Source organism: Podarcis tiliguerta (assembly GCF_965153285.1).
Source record: "Podarcis tiliguerta genome assembly, chromosome: 3".
NCBI lineage: Eukaryota > Metazoa > Chordata > Lepidosauria > Squamata > Lacertidae > Podarcis > Podarcis tiliguerta.
The window spans coordinates 23,769,161-23,792,185 of record NC_139536.1 but is presented as its reverse complement, the minus strand read 5'-3'; the positions used below and the strand labels follow the sequence as shown (position 1 = coordinate 23,792,185).

At 42.7% G+C, this 23,025-nt stretch overlaps 1 protein-coding gene across 1 annotated transcript; it reads right to left on the bottom strand.

The window, feature by feature from the left end:
- Positions 1-5,305: 5,305 nt before the first annotated feature.
- PRPH2 (peripherin 2) lies at positions 5,306-22,571 on the bottom strand. The gene is made up of 3 exons (XM_083433658.1): positions 21,360-22,571; positions 13,084-13,330; positions 5,306-7,601 (listed from the first exon to the last, which is right to left on the bottom strand). Exons 1-3 carry the CDS (start codon positions 21,938-21,940, stop codon positions 7,368-7,370), a joined length of 1,062 nt encoding a protein of 353 aa, XP_083289784.1. The 5' UTR covers positions 21,941-22,571; the 3' UTR covers positions 5,306-7,367.
- Between the last annotated feature and the right edge of the window lie 454 nt (positions 22,572-23,025).

Here is a 23,025-nt window from a genome sequence, read left to right as displayed (position 1 = left end):
ATCAACAACATCTCTTTCTGCATTCAAACATCTGAGTTCAAGCATCTTGTCAGCATTTTAGCAAATTAGTATTACACAGCAAAGCACAGAAGAAAGACTCCACACAATGCAGGACGACTTCTCAGGAGAAGTGAAGACTCTTTTCCCAAGATCATTAAAGGGTCTGGAAACCAAGCCTTATGAGGAATGCTTGAAGGAGCTGGGTTGTTTGGCCTGTTTGCAAGCAGTGTTAAAAATGAGTTGTGACTTACCGTATTTTTTGCTCTATAAGACTCACTTTTTCCCTCCTAAAAAGTAAGGGGAAATGTGTGTGCGTCTTATGGAGCGAATGCAGGCTGCGCAGCTATCCCAGAAGCCAGAACAACAAGAGGGATCGCTGCTTTCACTGCGCAGCGATCCCTCTTGCTGTTCTGGCTTCTGAGATTCAGAATATTTTTTTTTTCTTGTTTTCCTCCTCCAAAAACTAGGTGCGTCTTGCGGTCTGGTGCGTCTTATAGAGCGAAAAATACGGTAGTTCCCAGTTCAACGGGGCAAGTGCACCTGAGTGGTGACTCAGCCCATTGTTTTAAGTACATCTTGCTTATCACGCTGGGAAGGGGGTGGGGTTAGGAAAACAAGCAAAAACAAAACCCCACAAGGTACGAAAAAGAGAATTTTATCCAAAGTCCTTCATGCTGGCAATTCAGATGTATAGAAGTTCATTATTATTATTTTGGATCATGTCCTTAAAACAGGACTTGTTTCAACAAAACATTGAACTTCTATATATCTGCTTCTGTATATCTGAATTTCCCTGATGGAAGACTGCAGTTTTCCACAAAAATAAATCATTCTCTTTTCCCTACTCCATGCTCTTCACTCCGTTCTCCCGTCTTACCACAAACAATTATTTTTATTCCTGAAAATGCAAACTCTAAAACCAACATATAACAGTACGGTCAAAACTGGAAGGGTAACCTTGAGTTTGGACTTGAAAATAGATCTCTGCATCGCCTAACCTGTCGCCTTGCTGGAAACAAACTTATCCAGGCATTTATCTCTCAGTGGGGAGCTGTTAGCATGTGACATTGTTCTATTTCTCTGGCCTTATCTCTTAATCAATTAACCTCTAATGCTCTTCTTTTTAAAGAGCATTTTAAAAATACCACATCACCTTCTAAATTTATTTAGCTGAGGTCGGCGTTAGCTTTAATATAAGCAAAGTTAGCAATAATATTTTCCCCCCTTTCTCTGAAATGCTTTAAAAAAAAATTCCACTCGCATCAATGTAAACTCTGCCAGTTACCAGTTCAGCAGAGGTTATCCTTAGCCTGAGGAGCCTGATATAGCTGTCTCCTGCTCCTGCTAAGCGGCACATGCTCACAGAAGCCATCACTGTCCAGCATTACGTGTGCGGGATAGAGGAGTGCATGGTGGTTAATCTTATAAAATGTATTAAGGTTACTTAGAAACGATTAGCTCTGGAGCAGCTGTGTGTATACTTTTCTCCCTCTTAGGATGTTTCGCCAAGTGTTCTGTGTCTTGGAGGAATGGGGGAATTTTAAAGTAATACTCACATTTCTAAACTTGAGCAGAAAAGATGGGTGTATTAGTCCACAGAACTTGTAAATTCAGTTGGGTGTATTAGGCATTTATAGAACACGGAAAGTAACTGCACACCAGCCCAACAGCCCTGTGTTGTTCCCAAGGTGGCTACATGAGAGCCACATGTCTGAATGAACATTTTTGTCTCTGGATTTTGGATATTTTTCACTTGATCTCAAATGAGCCAGCAACCTTGAGACCCTTCTGCTGTAAATCAGTTACACAATGCACTTTATTAGTCTGAGGATGAATGATTACATGCCTTCAAGGAAGCCCAGATCTTGAATCAGTGTCTGAGGCAGTAATGGACTGGGTGGGGAACCAACAAATTGAAGCTGAATCCAAATAAAGCAGATGTGCCGAGGGAGGATGGTTCCTGGGTTCAGCACTTAGTGAAATGGCCTGTTCTGAACAGAATCGCACTTTCCTTAAAGGAGGAGAGGTGCACTTTGGTGATGAATATGGTTCCAGTAGTATCCCCCGCAAAGTCCCAACTCAGCAGCCAGCAGCAGCTATGCTTCGCTTTGGCTGATGCACTAACTTTCCTGGCTAGGGGTAGCCTGGCCATAGTTTTCCATACTGTAATGCACTCGACATGGAAGTCGTTTTTAAAGCAGTACAAAACACAGTGGTCCAAGTCTTATTTATGGGAGCAGCAGGGAACTCACATATTATTTCCATTTTAAAACAGCTGCACTGGTTACCAATTGTCTTCCCATTCCTGCTTAAGGTCCTTATTCTGACATTTAAATTTTTGAACTCTCTGGGACCAAAATACCTTGTCGCATACCAACTGGTCCAATATTTTAAGATCAGCCAATGAAGCCCACGTGGTGGTCCTGATCAGCAATATGGAGACCATTTGGGCATCTCCAAGGCACTGAAAAAATCTCACTGAGTTGCTCCTTACCTTGCCATTATCCTTTATTTTAGAAGGAAGGTGAACAGGTACCTCTTTTGCCAACGAAGAGGTGAAGTCAGTCCACAGTTTTGTAATGTGCACCTGTAGTTTTGTTTCTGTTGCTATTTTAGTTCATGTTGTGCTTGTTATAGAATATATAGTGATTTGTTGTTCATTGCCCTGTGAATTTTTCCTGAAGGGTGGTATAGCAATACAGGACGGAATCCAATGCAGCGCTCAGGGGAAGGTTCCATCAGCACAAAGATCTCCGTTTCTGTGCACGAGAACATTCTCTCCACTCTTCCTTCTGCAAGTCCCCTAAATCAGTTCTAGGGGTTCCCCCACTCTTCTGGGGCATATTTGGGGAATGGGGGACATGTGTGAGGGGAATAGAGATGGGACAGTCCTACTGACCAAGTGGAAATCCTTGCACTGATGGAACTCATTAGTAGAATACCTCTGAAATGTTCTGTCCCCTCTTCCTTCCATCAAGGAACACCAAGCAGTATTGCAGGACTCACCAAACTCAGAGGTGCTTAGCTACTAGTTAGCTAGCTCCAGAAAGGTTATTTCATCATGAGCTTCCAGCCTAGCATTCCGCAATCTGGTGCCCTCTAGCTGACAGTGGATTACAATTTCCATCATTTCTGACTGGTTCTGGCAATGCTTGTTCTGGCTAATGCAAATTGTCATCCAAACCATCTGGAGGGTACCAAACTGGTGAAGGCCGATCATAAATTTGCCAATCCTCTCCCAGCCCCAGTTGCCGTTCTGTCAAGTGTGCATTTGTGGGGGAGCATGTTTTGTCACTACTTAATATGTCAAATGGCCCTTTGACTCTTAAGCTGAAAAAAAGCAGAGCAAATGTTACCTTTCTAGAGCGTTGGACAGTGAATTACAAATCCTTACAGCAAAAAACTATTTACAAAGAAACAAAATCCACATAATACTTTAAAGTATATATAAGGTACACACTCTTAAAATATAGATAATTTTAATATCTACATTCACATTTGCAAAAATAGCACCTACAAACATATGTTAAATGGCATTTACAATATCACAGAACCTCTTTCTTGATAGGATAAATATATATTACAAATTAATACAAAACAGCCATGTCAAAAGACCCACATGAACTGGAATATCTTATCTTGCAGGATAGTGCATTTTGCGTTTCATTTCTCAGTCACCAATTCCTTCCTTCCTTCTTAATGAGTAATCTTCACCACTAGGTTGTATTGCTGCCAAAGGGGTGTGACAGCCAAGTCAGTTGGGTGTCAGTTCCAGTTTTTTGCTTTTTTCTATAGGAATCTGCTCAGCCTAGTGGTGGAGATTATCCACCTTCAGCAAAAGAAGAAAAAGCATTCAGAAGAACGGATCCCTCCCATTTCTGTAAAAACAACAAAAATGTCTATGTCTCCTGTGTCCTTACTAGGAATGGGTGAATCTTTCAGTGTTGGTTTCTGCCAGTATCTTAATATCACAGTCTCTTATTATTCCAATCTTAAGTTTCGTTTTCCACATTTCCACATCTGTTTGAAAAATCCTTTCTTAAAAAAAATCCTCATGAATATTCACACACAATTTAAGTGCAAAATTTGTGTGCAATTTTGATGAATATATACATTCTTGCAGTGCATTTTTTGTAACATGCATTTTTGTAAGTTATTTTCACAAATACTGTATGTCTGTTTTCATGCACAATTCCCCCTAAAACATGCATTTTTGAACACATTTCTTGGCTGAAGAACTTCACTGCAAAATTCATATAAGTACAAATTTTATAAAATGGTTGTGTTTATGTATTGTTTCAGAAAGTATGAATTAGGTAGGTTCACTTTTCAATGTGACTTCAAATGAAATCGTTCCCCATCGCTAGTCCTTAAACAAAAACTGATTCTATAACCTGATATAATACAATATAATGAGGTAACTCTGGAGATTAGCTGTGAAATGTGGTGATTTTGTAAGTGAACCTATATATTCTGATATCACAGTAAATAATGTGTTAAATAACACCCCCCCCCATAAATTAGAGGAATATAATCCAACTCTGTATGAAGTGATGGTTGCAGTCAAATACTTCTAGGGTTGCAATAAGCTTAGGTGCAGTACAATAAACTCTTTGGAACTTTTCATGACTACTACTCATGTCAGATACAGAGCATAGCACACTAAAATCTCCCTGGAGAGCATTTTGAAATTTTCATAATTAAACTCCTTTCCAGCTGCCTGTTCTTTGAAAAATGTCTCATGTTGACCTAACTAGCACCATTATATATCTATATACAACAGATTTTGTATATTTAGCTTTAGTTACTGTATTCCCTAATCTTCAATTGTTTTGTTGTTTACTGGTTCTGCCATCCATATTTCACTGTTTCAAAAACTGTGTTTCAAAAGCTGAAGTGCAGAATTCATTTAAGAGGTTCATACTAAGGTTCATGATAATGTTCTAAACATTTGTCTGCAAATATCAAGAATGGATTTGGAAACTGGGAATATGCTGAATTTAACTAACTTCTTCATTTGGAAAAAGAGTAAAAACTGTACATGCGACCTCGCTGATGATGAACCTGTGTGCGACAATGGCATACTACTAAAACCACACACACACACACACACACCAATTTGCCTAGAATTTCATGGAGGTTACCATTGAACCCTTCCTTTTGTCCTCTTCTGGAACCTAAGCAGTCAGCAAACCCTTAATCGTCGCCAAGTTCTTCTTCTTAATATTAATAATAATACCCTTATTGTCATTTTACAACCTGTACAACCTCCCCCCAATCTTATCAAACAACACACCACCTCACAAGTCAATTTCGCTATGTTATTTTTCATTCTTCTTTTTGATACCTGCTGCTAAAAACCATGGCTGTACTCCCGTCATGACTTAAGGATACTACTGTAACCTTCTCCTTGTTGACATTCCCCACTTGCTGTATCTCTCCCCTAAGATTCCTTTACATTGGTGCTCCTTTCTCTGTGATCACATCACTCCTGTGCTTGAGTTTCTACCCTGGCCTCCTTTTTCACTTCAGTCTCATGGTCCTTATTTCAGAGGTCTCCCCCTTCTGCTGTTTGTGGCCATACCTAGCAGAGGTCATCTTCTCTTATGGCCCCTTGCACTCTCTCTTGTCAAGTGTCCATGCACACAGAAGATCCCCATTGGTCCTCAACATGTCCAGTTAAAAGGAGCACAGATAACAAAAGCTGGGAAAGGCCTTAGAGAGCTGTCGCCAGCACCAGCCTAGATGGACCGTTTGGTCTGACTTGGGCTAAGGCAGCTTCATATGCTATCTATGCATTCTTCTGCAAGTCCCTCCTGGCCTTCTCTTTTTCCAGAACGACCTTCCTTGAACTACCGTACTCCACTTTTTTATTACCACAAGTTCACACACATGTACACTACTCAAAATCTCTTCTCAATCACCCATCCCTTTCTTCTGTCACGTACTGAAGATGGTCAAGTCTTTTGGACAAAGTCCCAGGTCCAACCACGGTTGTTCACAGCACCTAGGAATCTGCTGAAGCTAGCTAACTGCTTTTTGCTTTCACTCAGGAAAGGCTTGCCTGGCAAATACATGCATGTATGTACAAAGAATGAAAGAAAACTTCATATAGAACAAAGATAAAAATCTCTTTACGCAGCAAGCTCTTTCCCATGCTTCATTCCAGCTTCTAAAATTTAAAAAGTATTTGCTATCTGATCACCACTTTTAGAATAACAGTAAAAGTAATATACAGTCATGCAGAATAATGTCTTTGGATTTAAAGTGCACTGAGCCAACAAGGTCATTGAGCCAATGATGTCTTCTGTAAGCTGCAGAAAATCCAACTTTTTCTGCATCGCATCCAATTTGTTGAATAAAAATGTTGAACTTGCTTTGATTATTAGCTTGTGCCTATTAATAGGAGGAGGAAAGGCTCACACCCAATTGCTGATTTGCAGCAATATTTTTCCTTTAACAACCAAACCGCTACAAGTTGGTTGCCACGATTACTTCCCAGGAAACAGCAGAATTCTCATGTCCAATTTATTGTAGTTGGTGTGTATGTTAAAACAAAGTGAGCCTAAAACTCTGAAGTAGTTGAAATACAGAAATACCTACCAAATGAATGAATGACGTATTGGCATCACAGCACCTGAGCAATCGCTGGCAGCTTGGGCTATAGCTTATCTGCTGTTCAAACCAGTGTGATCTTATTTTTATCAAATGACAAATTGGTGTTCAGTGCACAGAAATCCAGTACAATTTTACTCTCTGTTTTTGTGCATCATGTGAACATGGCAGAAGGTAGTCCTTTCAGTAACAACTTAAAACAATACCTGCGTTTATCCAAAAAATTAGAGGCTATTATGAACTCATACCATTCTCTACGTCTTTCCATTGCTTGGACAACTGAATATTCTTTTGCTTTAGCAAGAACATCCAGAGCAGTGCTTTGACTACCCCCCAGAAAAGTATATTGTTGTTGTTGTTTTTACAAATATATTTGTAAACTTAAGTACAAAAATAATTAGCTTTAAACTTCCCCATTCGGTTTCCGGTGATGGGACGCGAAACACAAGATAGTGTCGACCACTTATTCACACCGAATTTCTTATGAAACATCGCTTGCCTCAAAAATAGAATTACCCTAGAAAGTATCTGCTTTAAACTTCACGTTATAGCATTTCCCATAGAAGTGGTTTTGGCTGTCTACTGTAAGGATGCTTTTATTATCCACAAAGTGCTTTATACTGTTCTCTCCGTATGTAAAAAGTGTATGTTTTGTGCATGCATATATATATAGCTGCGACAGCTTGTACCTTTTTAAAAACCGAATATTCACAAATCTCAGTCTGTGGTAACAGTCTTTTCAGCCAATAAACTCAACTGACGGTTGAGACGGCTTGGGTTTTTGCGCCGTCGCCTTCTGCCCCTTCTGCGCCTGCATCCACTTGGTTCATCTTACCAATATTTTTCAAATTTTCCAGCGTGGATTTGAAAGTGTCTTTCAGGCTCTTCTCCAGCACCCATCCTTCGCTCTCACATTCTGGATCTTCTGGATTGGCAATGCTCTCCAGGGAAGTATGCAACAGCCGCAACCCTACCATCACCGACATCTGGTTGGGAAACAGAATTTAAATGCCTTTATTTAAAGAATGCGTAAATCCCTTCATATCCAAGTATGTCAAAGTGATACGCAAAAGGCCATTCAGACAACGAAACAGTATAAAGCGTGCCTTTCAAAACCTGGAAATCAGAAGAACAGCTGAAATCTGGAAAGTCTTGTTTAAATAAAAAGGTTTTCAAATTGGGGTTTAAGCTGGTGTAAGTAAAATGGGGGGGGGGTCATTCCAGGACCACAGTGGGGGCAGGGTGGGCAATGGGAGAAGCATCTTCTGGCGGTTCCCTCACTGCGAGAAGTGAGGTTACAGGGAACCAGGCAGAGGGCCTTCTTGGTAGTGGCGCCCACCCTGTGGAACACCTTCCCGTGAGATGTCAAGGAAATAAACAGCTATCTGGCTTTTAGAAGACACCTGAAGGCAGCCCTGTTTAGGGAAGCTTTTAATGTTTGATGTTTTGTTGCTTTTTAAAAAATATTATTAATATTCTGTTGGGAGCCACCCAGAGTGGCTGGGGAAACCCAGTATAAATAATAAATTATTATTATTATTACATATTCCAAATCTCTTTCAACTCAGTCACATAACCTGGCAGCCCAGAAGCAGGGTAAGTCAAACACTATTTAAAAGGATTGTTTCCCCTCTGCAGTAGGCCTTCTCCTGAATGGATTTTGAAATAGGGGTAAGCTTATGCAAGTTTAACTTAAACTGGTATAAATTCTGCAAGTTTCCTATATTTAGGGTTGCTCTGGACCCGTGACCATCCCAGATGTTGTTGGACTCCAATTCCCATCAGCCCCAGTGAGACCCAACAACATCTGGAGATCCACAGGTTCTGAACCTAATCTGAACCCTGGATCCAAAGAACCACAGGATGGACAGACCAATCCTAAGTAGTGGAAGCTGGCAGAACTTACGCTGGCAAGTTCAATTGGCACGTTCCCCATCCCTGTTCAGATCCTGGAGAAAGTGTGGCATATCTGGTGCTTGAATTGTTCAACCACATGCAGGGAAGAAACATGTTTTTGCCTTCAATAACTTCCAAGTCCTGCAGCAATAATTTTACTCTAGTAGATGTTTGTGGTTATAAACTTCCTCTAAAATGGCAGAGGAAATCTCAACAGCAATTTTCAGGTACGTTGAAAGCTTTTTGTGGGCAGGGTGGTGGTTAGTCTAGATAGCAGGGCCAGCCCAAGACATTTTGGCACCTGAGGTGGACCCGGAAATGGCACTCCATGCCCCACCAGAAAAGAAGGCTTGAGAGGAGATCTACAGCAAGCAAAAGAGGGGGACAAAGATTGACGTTGGGATCAGCTATCTCTGCGGACCATGCTGCCTGAGGCGGTTGCCCCACCTTGCCTCATAGGTGGGCCAGTCCTGCTAGATGTCACCTGAGGAGTCTCCTACAGCCCTTGCATTGTAAAATCTCAGAAGGCAAGTGGTAGAAGTTCACTGAAAATGTTATACTTCTGCCACTTGCATCAACCAGAACTCTTGACATTTTACAATCAAGTGTCTGGTTATCTGGTCAAGGACAGGAGTGGGGGACCTGTAGGCTTTCAGATGTTGTAGCATTATAACTCCCCTCAAGGGATGGTGGGAGTTGGAAGTGGCACCTGCCCTGTGGAATGCCCTCCCATCAGATGTCAAGGAAATAAACAACTACCTGACATTCAGAATACATTTAAAGTTTTGAATGTGTGACATTTTAATGTATTTTTAATCTTTGTTGGAAGCCGCCCAGAGTGGCTGGGGAAACCCAGCCAGATGGGTGGGGTACAAATAATAAATTATTATTATTATTATTGGAGTTCCACGTCTAGAATAACCCCACTCCGCTCCCAGACCAACTAGATTGTAAAATATAAGCATTCACATTAAGCTATGCGGCAGATTACTATTATTTATTGACGATTAAAATGTAATGGATGTGTGTTAGAATTACCAGGTGGGGTGGGGCAGTTCTGTGGCTGAATCTGACCAATACAAAGCAAAATACAAACATGAAACATTTAAAATGGCCACTCGCAGACCAGAGTGGCCATTTTAAGAACACAGCCGGATTTGCTTGCAAGCCTGAGACAAACCAGGTCCCTCTTGCACGTTCTGGCTGGCCTGCTTGTGTCTCCTGCAATTATGTCACCTGGCTGCAAAGCCCTCAACTTTGAATTTCAAAAATAAGAAGTGGAACCCGAGAGAATGATGCCACTGGGTAAGAGGAGTGCTTCTTGTAGTTCTATTTTGACTTCTCGTGTAGTTTTTATGTGTGTCTAGAGTGGGAAAAGAATGAAGAGCACTTTCTTCTTCTTCTTCACCCAATTCCAATGCCTTCTCCTGCTGTGTTATACAGCTGTCAGCCATGAATACGAGCATTTTACAGTGGTGAGGTGAATGGATGAATGAGAAATAAAGTTCTAAAGAGTGTTCATTTCCCTTTTTATGCTAATAGCACGGGCGGCGCTGTCAGGGGTGGGGGAGGTTAACCTCATAGCACTCATCCAAACCTAATCCCTTGCTGCAAGATACTTACTATATCCTGCCAAGGACTTAAGTAGGCCAATGTCCTTTCTCCTAGGGCCAACCCTGGCGTCAGGCAGAGCTGGAGGGGGGGGGGCGGGGAGTGAGAGGCAGACCACTGACGGTTCTTTCTGAGTCCTGAACTGTTCCCCTCTGTCACTGTCAGCATCAATCCTCTGTAAATCCTGGAAGCTCACAGTTCCGGTCAGGGCACTTTGAGGTTTTTTGTTTTTTTAAAAAATGTCACTTAATGTGCACACCTAGAGACCTAGGTATATAGAAACCTCTGTCTTATTTTTGGATGCCCCCATTTCTGTTCAGTCACCCAAGTTGACCATCAGAGAGGAAGATGGCTGCTTCAGAACAATAGCGTCTGGGCAGTTAAGAGAGTTCTGAGAAGGCTTATTCTGTTAGACCAGGATTTCCCAAACTTGGTTATCCAGACATCTTTTTGGACTACAGTTCCCATCATCCATGACTACTGGTCCAGCGAGCTAGGGATGATGGGACTTGTAGTCCAAAAACAGCTGGAGACCCAAGTTTGGGAAACCCTGCGTTAATGCGAAACTGATGCTAAAGAAGTAAACTAACCTGAAAAAAATTAACAGAATGAGGAAATAATGCTGAGTTTGGTTCTGCTTTATGTTAGGCAGGATACGATCCTTGACCCCAATGTGAGAATATGGTCTCAAGCTTTCAACTTACCACTGCCCCTCATCCTGAGACTAGATCTGCAATGTTCCTAGCATCTGAATCTAGCCTGTATGTTAACTCCTCCTACCACAGTCTTATCATGAATGTACCTACTGGGATGCCCTCCTGCCATGGTGGGCTGTGATTTGAGACAGCCAGTCCACAGTGGAGTGCCTCTGTCATCTTCCACCCTGCCCACTCACACGTAAAAGACTTCATCATGCCTGACCATCCCTATGGCAGGGATGGGGAACCTTTTTTTGCGACTGAGGACCACATTCCCTTCTGGGCATGCCAGAGTGGGTGGAGCCAGAGGCAAAAATGGGCAAAGAAATGAATGTGGTTTTTCCCCTTTGTACAGCAATCTAGCTATCCTGAATTAAAGCAAGTGTCATTATTTGAGGTCAAAGACACACTCCGGTCAGGAAAAACACTACTCAGGGTTTTAAAAGAAGCAACAACCCTTCAGTGACCACCATCAGACCACCCTTTAGCACCATCTAGCCTGATGAACATCTCTGGATTAACTTGAAAGCTTTTGCACTATTTTCTGACCTTTGCATACTGCCCTAATATGGATTTTGGATATTTTCTTATGGGTTGTTGCTGCTCATTTACTTTCCCTGTTTTTCCATTGACTGCCCTTGCAATGGGTTTAAAGCAGCCTTTGCCAGCCTGGTGCACTCAACATATTTTGGACTACAACCTCCATAAGCCCAGGACAACACATCCAGGGTAGGGCTGATGGGAGTTGTAGTCCAAAATATCTAGAGGTCACCAGGTTAGCAAAGGCTGGCTTAAAGGGTTTCCTTTTCTTTTCCTGATCTAGCCTGGACAGGAAACTCTCCTTCCCTTAAACGAGTCCACAAGATCTGTGGTCTTGCCTTCTCTACCAACAAGGGGCAGCTTCCTGGAAGACCACTGCCTGGTTGACACAGCTAAATATAGAAATTTAAGCTAAGAACATTGTCCCTTTTTATTTACATCATAAACTATTAAGTCAGAAATTGAAGAAAGTTTAAAATGAAGGCAAAGAGTGTGGGCATAGCCAGAATTTATGTTGTTGGGGCATGGATGGGGGGGGGGGGCAGAACTGAGCTATCTGGGACGTGATTGGTCAGTTAAGTATTTTTATTTACTTACTTGATTATGGGGGGGGGGGGCAGAAAGGAAAAGAAAAAATAGGATGGGACCATAGCATTAAAGGCCTCTCTCTCTTCCACTCCCAGGAAGAGTTCCTCCCTACTTGCAGAATATAACAGTAAAGCACTCAGGATGGGGCTAGCAGCAAGCCCAAAACCTGAGCTCTTTAGTACTATTGGGAGTTTTGTGTAGGGTCAGGGGAAGATTTCCTTGTCTCCCCTCCCCTGCTGGCCCTGAACAGCATAGAGCTCAGAACAGAAGGCCCTCCTTTTACAGTGTAATGCAGACCCTCCAAGTGTACCTATATTCCAGAGGCGTCCCTGATTTAGAGAAGCCGTCCCAGTTTCTGATTTGATCCTGGAATGTCCAGCTTTTCCTAAAGGTAAAGGTAAAGGGACCCCTGACCATTAGGTCCAGTCGTGACCGACTCTGGAGTTGCGGCGCTCATCTCTCTTTATTGGCCAAGGGAGCCGGTGTACAGCTTCCGGGTCATGTGGCCAGCATGACTAAGCTGCTTCTGGCGAACCAGAGCAGCGCACGGAAACGCCATTTACCTTCCCGGCAGAGCGATACCTATTTATCTACTTGCACTTTGACGTTCTTTCGAACTGCTAGGTTGGCAGGAGCAGGGACTGAGCAACAGGAGCTCACCCCGTCATAGGGATTTGAACCGCCAACCTTCTGATAGGCAAGCCTTAGGCTCTGTGGTTTAACCCACAGCGTCACCTGCGTCCCTAGCTTTTTCTTAGGATGTCCCTATTTTCATTGGAGAAATGTTGGGGGGTATGGGATTATCCAACCCCCCAAGCTGTCTGAAGGCAATCCTGGGAATATTTTTTTTAGGGAAGGTTTTTTTTTTTTAAATGTTTTCAATATATGTTGGAAGCCACCTTGAGGGGCTGGGGCAACCCTGTAAGATGTGGGGGTATAAATAGTAAAATTATCATTATGGAATGGGACGTCCCTATTTTCATCAGGGAAATGTTGGAGGGTTTGTGTACCGCGCCATTTCGTTGTGGGTCCCCCTCACTTGGTACCATCACTCGTTCTTGCTCTTCTGTGTGGAGGGCTGGCCTTTCACTGTGGTTCTATGCAAGACACCTAAACTACTATGCCGATGTATTACCTCAAAGAGCCAGACAAAGAGGACAATGACTCCCATGGAGCTCATCATGCTGCTGTAGTATTTAAGCAGAGCCTCCCTGCAGCCGCGGTTCCATAGATTGAGCTCTTCGGTTTGAAAGTCATAGCTGTAGTGAGCTGAGTTGTTAGAGACCTGGTACTGGATGCAAGGTCGTGGGGAACTTGGGTTGCAGCAGCTGAAGGGGACGCCATCCACCAAGTATCTGCCGTCCACGTTGCTTTTAATGCGACTGTAAACAGGCAAAGCACAGCAAGTTACAAATATAAAAGCATCTGGATCCAAATGCATTCCTGCTGCTATTAAGTGCACCGTTTCTGGGCCACAGAGTGCTGCATCCAAACTCAGGGTGTGCCTCCTGCATGCAACTTTCCCCCTAGAGTCCAGATCATGCTGTTGGTATTGAAATGCCAGCCCATATGTTCCCTCCCTCGTTGAAATCTAGATTTACTCTTTCTGGGCAAAATCTGCTAAGTTAAACTCTTGTTTCCAAAGACCCTTATGTGCTCTTTGAGCAACCTGTGCACCTGCTGGAAGCATCCTTAGACAGGCGTAGACCATTGCAATCATTGGGTCAAGTTGGGGATTCTTAACTAATAATGCTCGTTGATTTCCATGTGTTCGAACCTGGACCCAACCCTGCATGATCATCCTGCTTTCCCTTCCAAAATAATATCCACATCCGATAGTTCTTTGTTACCTGAAATCAGTAGTGATACCTGGAGTAGGATGAAACTGCAATGTTGGCCTCCCAACACTGGTGTCACTGCTGCTTAATTTTGATGGGACTGGGGTGGAGTGGGCTGTGTAGCTGCACCACTAGAGGGACATGGCTGGCGCAACCACACACCCCTGATCTCTTCGCCGTCCTGCCCCAACCTCGCTCAGGTAAGCAGCAATGATGCTGGGTGAGGGGGTAAGTGGTCCCACCATATGTCCTGCTCAGAACCTTACTCAGTTCCTTCAGATGATCAGTCGAAAACAGCCCATTGTTTCCCACCCACTCACCAATTAGGGGAAAATGCCACTCAAATTCCACAATGCTTAATCAGCTAGTTTGATAATTTAATAATTGGCCAGAAGAATACTCCAATTTACTATCGTCTGCATAAGCACTTGTATTACGTGTCCGTGTAATATCTCCGAAGAGGACGTCTCCCTTTTCTCATATATGGGAGGGAAAGCCGCTTCCTACGTCACATGCACGCATCATGGGAAGCATCCTGGTCCTCCAGATGTTGTTGGACTACAACACCCATCATGCATGAACCCTGAGCATGCTGTCTGGGCCACACTTCCCTCAAACCTGATCTAAAACCAAAGGACATCCAGAACTATCATTTTTACTCCTGTACAAATTTAACTGATGGCTTGAATAAAACCTGATGGTTGGATCCTGAGAAGTGCTGGCAGAAGGGGGTCTACAGAAGATGACGTCCCCACCATTTTTTTGCCACAGCAGCCTCCTAAGCTCCCTGGAAATTCCCCAATGATCGAGGAACTTCCCAGAATTATAGTGCGACAGTGGAGAGAGGGAATTTCTGGAGATCCGGCAGAGGCACCATCCATGAGAGGGGAGAGAAATTGAGCCTGCGATACCAACCTCAATTACCTGGGAGCACACCTGACTAAATTCAATGGGAGTTGAATATTCTGAATAGATATGATTAGATTTCTGCTGTAAGTGATTCAAAGAGAGAGAGAGAGATTGTGTGTGTGCATGCCTTTGTCTGCTAAAGGTGATAAGTCCTTGATAAGCTCAGTGACTCTATGAGGAGTTCAGGGTATGCATCATATTTCAGAGGGGTGGAGCTGAATGAAAGTAAATGACAAAAATATTGTCAGTGAATGTGTCCAGTGAATGTGGATAAAACATGCAACAAACCCTCATGCAACAAACCCGGGACATGATTAATCAAATATCTTTATATTCTGAACAGTGCCCAAACTTTAGTAGATCCTTGTCAGATCCTTACCAGTAAATCCTGATGAACTCTGATGAAACTTAATTGTTTTATTCGCAAGAAGAAAAGGTTACCTTCACCTTATTTTTGGTGCTCTTGTGCTCCTCAGCATGCACCGGGGACTGGACAACCTGGCGGGACCTCCTTGCTTCCTTATTTATTTTAAAGTAATTATCTAGCCCTCCTGGAAATAAAACTATGACGCAAAATGTGCAGGCGCCTTTCTAAGCAATTGATGTGAAATGAGATGGCCTGGCTGCTCCTGTCTGTCAGTGTTTTTAGCCTATGAGTGAAGTCAGAACAGTAATTGATAAGTTAGTTGTTTGGACACCAAGCTATAGGACTCCATGCGGTCTTAAAGAGCTGCTGTTCCCCCTTCCTCTTTTCCTGATTTTGTTTTGGTTTTCCAGACCCACGTGCTGCTCTTGTTTGTTTTGCTGCCTGCCAGTCACATGAAGCAGCTGGCAGCCAGGTATAACAGAGGCTTTTTAGAAACGTGTGTGTTGGCGTAAGAGTAGGAGCATGAAAAACGCCTGCCACTTGCTTTCTTTGGCCTGCCAGCCACATAGACCAGAAAGCAGGCAGCTGCTTGAGAAATGTTATTAAAATGTGGGTGTGATGGAAGAAATGCAGGAATCCTCCAATTGCTGCTTTGTTTGTTTTACTGCTTGCTGGCACATGGAACAGGTTGCTAATTGAGAGGAGGCTCAGGGGAACATTGTGATGGTTAGGGTATGACAACCCTTTTCTTGTTTGTGCTGCATACTCCACAGCAGGGATTGTTTCATTTTCATTTTATTTGGGGGGGGGGGAGAGAGCCCAGTACAGATACATCACAATGAAGATCACCTTTCCCCTGGTTGTTCCCAAGTTGTTGTTTTGAGAGGAGAGCACGGTGCAAAGGCGAAAATACTGAGTGGCATTCAGATGCACTGAAATCAATTAACAGAACCAAGCTAGGTCCTTTAACTTCAATGGGTTTATTCTGAGTAAGACTTAGTTGACTACCACCCACTATTATCACCTTCTCTTCATACACCCTTAATTTTGAGCTTGCAGATGACATTAAGCCTCAGCCATTACAGTAGTCTACACACCACTAGTTCAACTGTTCTGGTGAGTTTTACTTTACTATCTGTGTATTCTCCTTGTATTTCTATTCGTTCCTATTTCATGAAGATAAGAGGGGGGGATACTTGTTGGTCAGCATTAAGTGTCTCTTTATTTGTGATTATGGCTCAAGTTTTAATGGCTCAAGAAGAAGTATAACCATAAGCTATTCACGGCTGGCCCTACCATTAGGCAGAGTGAGGCCTCTGGCAGCAGTTTTGGGGGTATTGTGAAAGGGCAGCAAATAGGTAGTTATTAAATTTATTATTGTTGTATTTTTACTCCCAGGAAAAAGGTCCCATTAGGATTTTCTCCATCAGATGCCGCCAAAATACCTGGGCCAGGCTTGGTACTTTGCAACTTGACCAGGTAGTGATGGATGGGGACCATTGACATTTCCACCAAGGCAGCCTTGGGCCAGCCCTTAATCTATTGCCAAGGGTCCCAAACATTCAAGCGTAAGAATGTGCATTGGGGAATAGGGAGGAAATGGAGGAGTTCTTGGACTTTATATATTGTACTCATGCTCTCATCTTTCCTGAATAGTAATGTGAGATGTTGAACCGATGGATTCCCATTGTGATTGGTACAGAGGGATATAACACAAAGGTATAGTGAAAGCCAGGTGCAGATTCAAATTTGGGAAGCACACTTTGTACAATCTTAAAGCCCCTAACTAAAGAGGAAACCCTACTGAACATAGTGGGATCTGTTTCAAGCCAAAATGGACTTAGAATTACCGTATTTTTCGCTCCATAAGACGCACCAGACCACAAGATGCACCTAGTTTTTGGAGGAGGAAAACGAGAGAAAAAATATTCTGAATCTCAGAAGCCAGAACAGCAAGAGGGATCGCTAGGCAGTGAAAGCAGCGATCCCTCTTGCTGTTCTGGCTTCTGGGATAGCTGCACAGGCTGCATTCGCTCCGTAAGACGCACACACATTTCCCCTTACTTTTTAGGAGGGAAAAAGTGAGTCTTATAGAGCAAAAAATACGGTACATTATCCTACTTATGTCCCTATTTACCAGGGCAATGTCTCTGGTTAATCACTGTCCTGTTTTGTCCCATTTCTGCACTTTTATGCGACCTGTTTAAAACTGTTAGTGCAACTTGCTGTGAGTATGGACAACATGAAGACCCCTACTCCCTTGGTTCTTTATAAATCCAATTTGCACACTTCAAATAGACAACTAAAGGACTGCTCCCCCTTAAGTAGAACACACGACCATCTGTGAATTTTGGGAGATATTGAGACATGGCCTCATTTCATCTGAAATAGCCCTGAATCCATTTACAGTCCTTGACATATTGCACACTTAACAGCCTAGTTGTGACCTCCGCTCTCATCATCACAAACAAAACACCCATGGTTTTCTAGGCAGCTGATACGGTTTTAAAGGGCTTGCTTCCAAACCTAAATGTGGAAGTTCATTTTATTCATTTATTCTACAGTTGCCAGACTCCTTCTTAGGGGTCTGAATGTAGCCTTCTGTGAACTCCCATGAGGGTGGTGAGGAGCTTCTATGTCACCTAACTTCACCATTGGGATTGAGGGCCAAACCTGTGTCTAAGGAGACCCAGCATTCAATATTTCTCAGCACACCCACGTTTTTAAGCACAGCATAATCTTGTTTTCCCCCTCCTGCCCTGCCTTTCTGCTATGGATGGATTAAGAGCAAGCTCACAAATCTTCAGCTAATGCTGGCAAGGGTGAACATCTCATTAGGTTCTCTCAAGTAGTTATTTATATCAAAGGGTATTTCAACTTAAACTGTCCCCACACTTTTTCAACAAGTATAACTTCTGACATAGCATGCATCAAAGTTCAGAAAATGCTAATAACAGTATTATATAGCTAGTGGCTTAAAGATAATAAAATTCTGGCCATAACCATCGCAGCCAAAGAAACAAATTTAAGAAACTCCAGGGCAACTTGCCAAAAACCAAGCAAAACAACCTCAGTATGCTAGCTGAGTATAATATTTTACATTTATATATATTTGTCATCATTTAAGATAAACAGTTACAATTATTTAAATATACAATTACTTAAATGGAATTGCTTAGCCATTAGCATATAACTAATACGAACATATCCAATACAATGGTACCTCGGGTTAAGAACTTAATTCGTTCCAAAGGTCCATTCTTAACGTGAAACTGTTCTTAAGCTGAAGCACCACTTTAGCTAATGGGGCCTCCTGCTGCCGCCACGCCGCCGGAACACGATTTGTGTTCTCATCCTGAAGCAAAGTTCTTAACCCGAGGTAATATTTCTGGGTTAGCGGAGTCTGTAACCTGAAGCGTATGTAACCTGAGGTACCACTGTACTGTATATGTAACTTCACCATCCACCTACCACTTTCACTTGTATTTAGGGACCAATTCAAAGAAAATTAGCCATGCTTAAATTCCACCGAAAGTAATGGGATTAATTTAATTGCAGTGGGCTTGTCCCATTGATTTCAGCATGATTTAGGCCACACTTACCAAGGATCAGGCCCCTCTGAAACCAATGGGACTTACTTCCAAGTAGTCATAGACTGAACTGTATTGTAACACATTAACTTTGCCTGGATTGGTACCTTAGTGCCTATCATATTCCAGGGCTCTTTTCATCGAAGGAATTCATGTGTGTGCACTGATTGCTTTGGGAAATACCAAACTGAGTTGGAAATGAATTCCTTCCTTACTGTCATCTTATAGTAATTAATGGTGTTCCTGAGCAACACGATACAGCTTCCCAGAAAGATGCTTGTTTAATGAAAAGCTAACAAGAATTGCGGTAGCCATAAAATTTGTATAAATGCTAATTTAATTAGTGGTTGATTCGTTAAAATTTGGAAATAAAAAATCAATAAAAGTGATTTGGAAAAAAGAGAAAGTATTGTGGCAGCCATGGTTTACTAAGTCTTGTCAGGCGCAATGCACAAGGCGTTTCTTCTCTAGGACTTCCATTGAAATGAATGGAGCTTGTGTGCCTAGTGAGCTATGCCCAACAATGTTAGAAAAGAAACATTAATATTTGGTTATTAAATGGAAACTAGAGTTTGATATAGGCACATAAAAGTTCACAGAAGAAAAGGGCTGTTAACTCTGGTCACTGCAGGTGAAAAAGAACCCAGCCCATTCTTTTTAATGGGGCATTTCTGGGAAGCACCACAGCGAATGATGCCTTTTCACGGTTTGCAACAAAAGAGGCTTCTCATGTGATGAGCTGCACTTCTGTGCCACAGGCTGGGAAGCTTAGGAGCTGGAAGAGCTTTATGAAATCCTGAAATTTTCAGCAATTCACTGATTAGCCTTTGACAACTCTTTTAATCTCTGCAGTTGTCAGAGACCATGCTAATTGATAACCTGGTGTGTGTGTGTGTGTCTTTTTTTCTGCTGATTGTGGTGTATAACAGTGGGGGGATGTGCTGCTATATCCATATATTCCGGCAGGTTGAGAGGAGTTCCCTACCAGGACAGACTTTGCTCGTGTGCTCAAGACATCGATTCCATAAAACATATTTTGCTGCACTGTGTGGAATATGAGCAAGCCAGGGCTGAACTGATATTACCCTTGCTGGTCCCTTTCCCGGGAAAATCAGAGGCTCACTATGTCAGGTTCCTATTGGAAGACCGGACAAACGCTAGAACATTAGCAGTGGCAAAGTTTTTATCAGTGGTTGCAAGAACCAATGATCCCTATCTTTAAGTCTGAACAAAATGCTTGTTTAACCTGGAGGTAGGCTGTCTAAATTGTGCATTGCTTTGTAACGATTTGTTGGGACTCTGGACCGTAGTAAAGATTGATTGATATATTCACATTCTGTCCCTGCATGAAAGTGGTGTGGGACGGTGACTACAACTCTCATGTTTTCCTTTAGTGCCAAATTATAACTTGAGTAAGCTTTTGTTAAAAAGGAGCGGGGGGGGGGGGGAGCAAACATGTGGTGCCCTGATCCACATTAAGAAGTGCAGTGAGTGGGAGGAGGAATTTAATGCTAGGAAATCCCACCAGTCTATTTACCTCCAAATGGGCTGCGTGCCGTAAATGTGCGACACTTATTTTGTGACATTCAGAAGCGTTGAAAGTACTTGCCGCTATGTTGTTGGGTTTCTTTTGCAAAATTACCTTGGCTATAATTTTACTCGGTGTGTGTTTTCCCACCAGTAAATTACCCAGACCTCTTCATAGCACGTACAGTGATTATGCGGTACTTGAAAAACATTGCTAGCAAAACGTACTATCCGAAGCAAGACCCATGAAGCATCTCAATGTCCAGGCAACAACAAGGGAGCAACAACAAGGACTGCGAGATCTGCAAAACGGTCAAAGACAATCTGCCCAGCTGGTTTTAGAAAATCAACTGGGACAGGGGCTGCGTCTCTCTGAATGCATGCCCGTTTTGCACAGCCCTACGATTCCATCTGTTCAATAAGCCAAGAAAGCCAATAATAGCCGCAGAGAGACTTAACAGAGGTCAAGACAAACGTTAGGGCTCAGTGCAAGCAGGAAGCTCTCCTGCACAGCCCCCCTGAAATGAACAAGAGCCACGTTAATCGCTTCATTTCAGTGGGGCTTGTGCTGGAGAATCTCCTTACTCCCTCTCCCGTTTAAGGGCAAAACTGGCACAATTACTTTATTACAGCACCAGGTCTGAACGATATGAATGAACCTAGGAGATTTAATCAGCCAGCAAAGCAATATATTTGGCATCTTGAAATGCCAGTCTCCTTCCTTTTAGGGATAAAACACCCTAATTCCATGTGGTTTTTTTAGTTGAGCCTCTAGCCATTCACAATAAAGCTTTAAAAACAAACTAAAAACTAAATGACCTAGAAAACATTGGGAAAACACACATTACACTGGAATGTTGAAGAAGGTTTTTTGTATTGGAATATAGGAAACTGCCTTATATTGAGCCAGATCCTTCATCCATCTAGCTCCATATAGTCTACACTGACTGGCAGCTCTCTAGGGTTTTAGGTTAGCTGTACCTGGGGGTGCCAGGTACGGAACCTGGGACCTTCTGCATGCAGAGTGGCTGCCCTGCCACTGAGCTATAGCCCTTGCAAAGGAAGAAACACAAAAGACAAGAGGCGCCAAACGGATTCAGATGAGAATGACTTGAGATTCCGATAGTAGAACTTGGAATGCAAACACGGGTTAAAGCATAAGTTATACTTAACTACTTACTCTTTCACTTCCTTAGAGCCAAAATCCAAGTATCGGTTGCTGATCCACTGAATCTCAAACCAGTCTCTAAAACCATTGTTTCCACAACATTTGAACTCAATCTGGAGCATGTCGATGGTCTTCTTCATGAAGCACCTTCCTGGAGTATCTGTATCTCGATAGAACTTCATGCCATTTTTTAGACCATGTTCTAATGTACTATCCAGAGAACCCCTCAGCAGAAAGCAAATGAGAACCACGAAGAGAATGAAGAGGTTAAAGAGCACACACAACACTAGGTACACTTTCAAGATAGGCTTCCACTTTGCAAATTTAGCAGGATCCAGAGAATCGTAACAGATCTTGCCTGCAAGACCATTGAACACAGAGGCTAGGAGACCCACCAAGATCAAGGAATTCGGCACAAAGTGGCTTTCAGAGTTGTCCATCACTTCACTTCGTTTCCTGAGCTCAATTTTCAGGAACAATCCCATAGAGAAAACAACGATCCCAGCAAACAAGGAGAACCAGTTCATGAGCCATAGTCCTTGCGCTAGTTTTACTCTTTTCTTCTGGTTGAACTTGACTTTCATCACAGCCATCACTGCAGTGTTAGGCTCACCAAGACTTCACAAAAATTAATCCTGTTTTGGGAAAGAGAACAACCTCAGGAAGATCTGCCACCATTCAGGCCTTGAAGATTCCAAATGGCGTAGCTCTAACTGAGCCATGGCTTGGCCCCTCCATCTTGCCGAGCCTGAAGGAGGAGAGATGTGGGTGGGTTTTCCAAGAGGCAAGAATCAACAAATTTCACAATAAATAAAAAAAGGATTATTGGCAAATAGCACATGCAACTATTTCTAGTGGTCCCTTCCATGCAAAGGAGAAACAGCTTCAAGGTTTCAAATGATTAAAGCTGGATCTACAATGCGTCATTCTAATACTAATCAGCGTGATCCAATTTAGAGAAATCTCTGCCAGCAGATGAGCAATGGAAATAATCCCTCATTTTACTAGTTAGTGGATTTGTGCTTTCACATGATATGTTACAGCACACTGCAGTTGAAAACCAGGTTATTTCAAGGATGTCCCATTCCTAGGCTCTTTTTGGGAGAAAAGCCGACACTCTCTGAATTCAAAACTGGATCAGAGACATTGCTATTTTTTTAGATTACGCCAAGCCAGTAAGACCATGTTGCTGCTTATCCTGTCCTGCCACTCACCTTTAATGACATCCCTCTGGTTTACGTTGGGTTTTATTTGGTGGAATTAAGGTCACCTTTTAAGAGAACTAAAATTTATGTTTTAGGAAGCGTGGATGACAAGTTATACCCATCCTCTAACCTTTCACAGCTGGAAGTGTTCAAAAGCATGGGAGAAACTGTTTCGATCCTCACCAAAAACAATTCCCAAAGATATTGTGAGCAGCTTATAGGCTAATCGGGCTGGGCCAACAGTGGAGTAGAACTTGAGGCTTTAAGAGAGTAAACCTTTTGTGCAGTGTGACACCAGGGATGTAGTTGCCCCACAGATTAAGCAGGGAATCTCTGCTCCAACGTCACTGCTTAAGGAAGAAGACTGTCTTTTATGGACCTTGAGAACCTCAACAGGGTGTTCCGGTGGTGGAAATAGAACTCAGAATACAGTATGGCAGTAGCTGCAAAGACTCTCATTTGTGGATGAGTAT

Bases quoted from the DNA above. Each gene is read 5' to 3' on its own strand.
- PRPH2 (XM_083433658.1), bottom strand. From the start codon at position 21,940: ATGGCTGTGATGAAAGTCAAGTTCAACCAGAAGAAAAGAGTAAAACTA. The intron at 13,331-21,359 runs GTAAGTAGTTAA...GCCTGTTTACAG, and splicing joins GGCTCTAAGGAAGTGAAAGA to TCGCATTAAAAGCAACGTGG. The intron at 7,602-13,083 runs GTAATACATCGG...TTTCCCAACCAG, and splicing joins TCTTTGTCTGGCTCTTTGAG to ATGTCGGTGATGGTAGGGTT.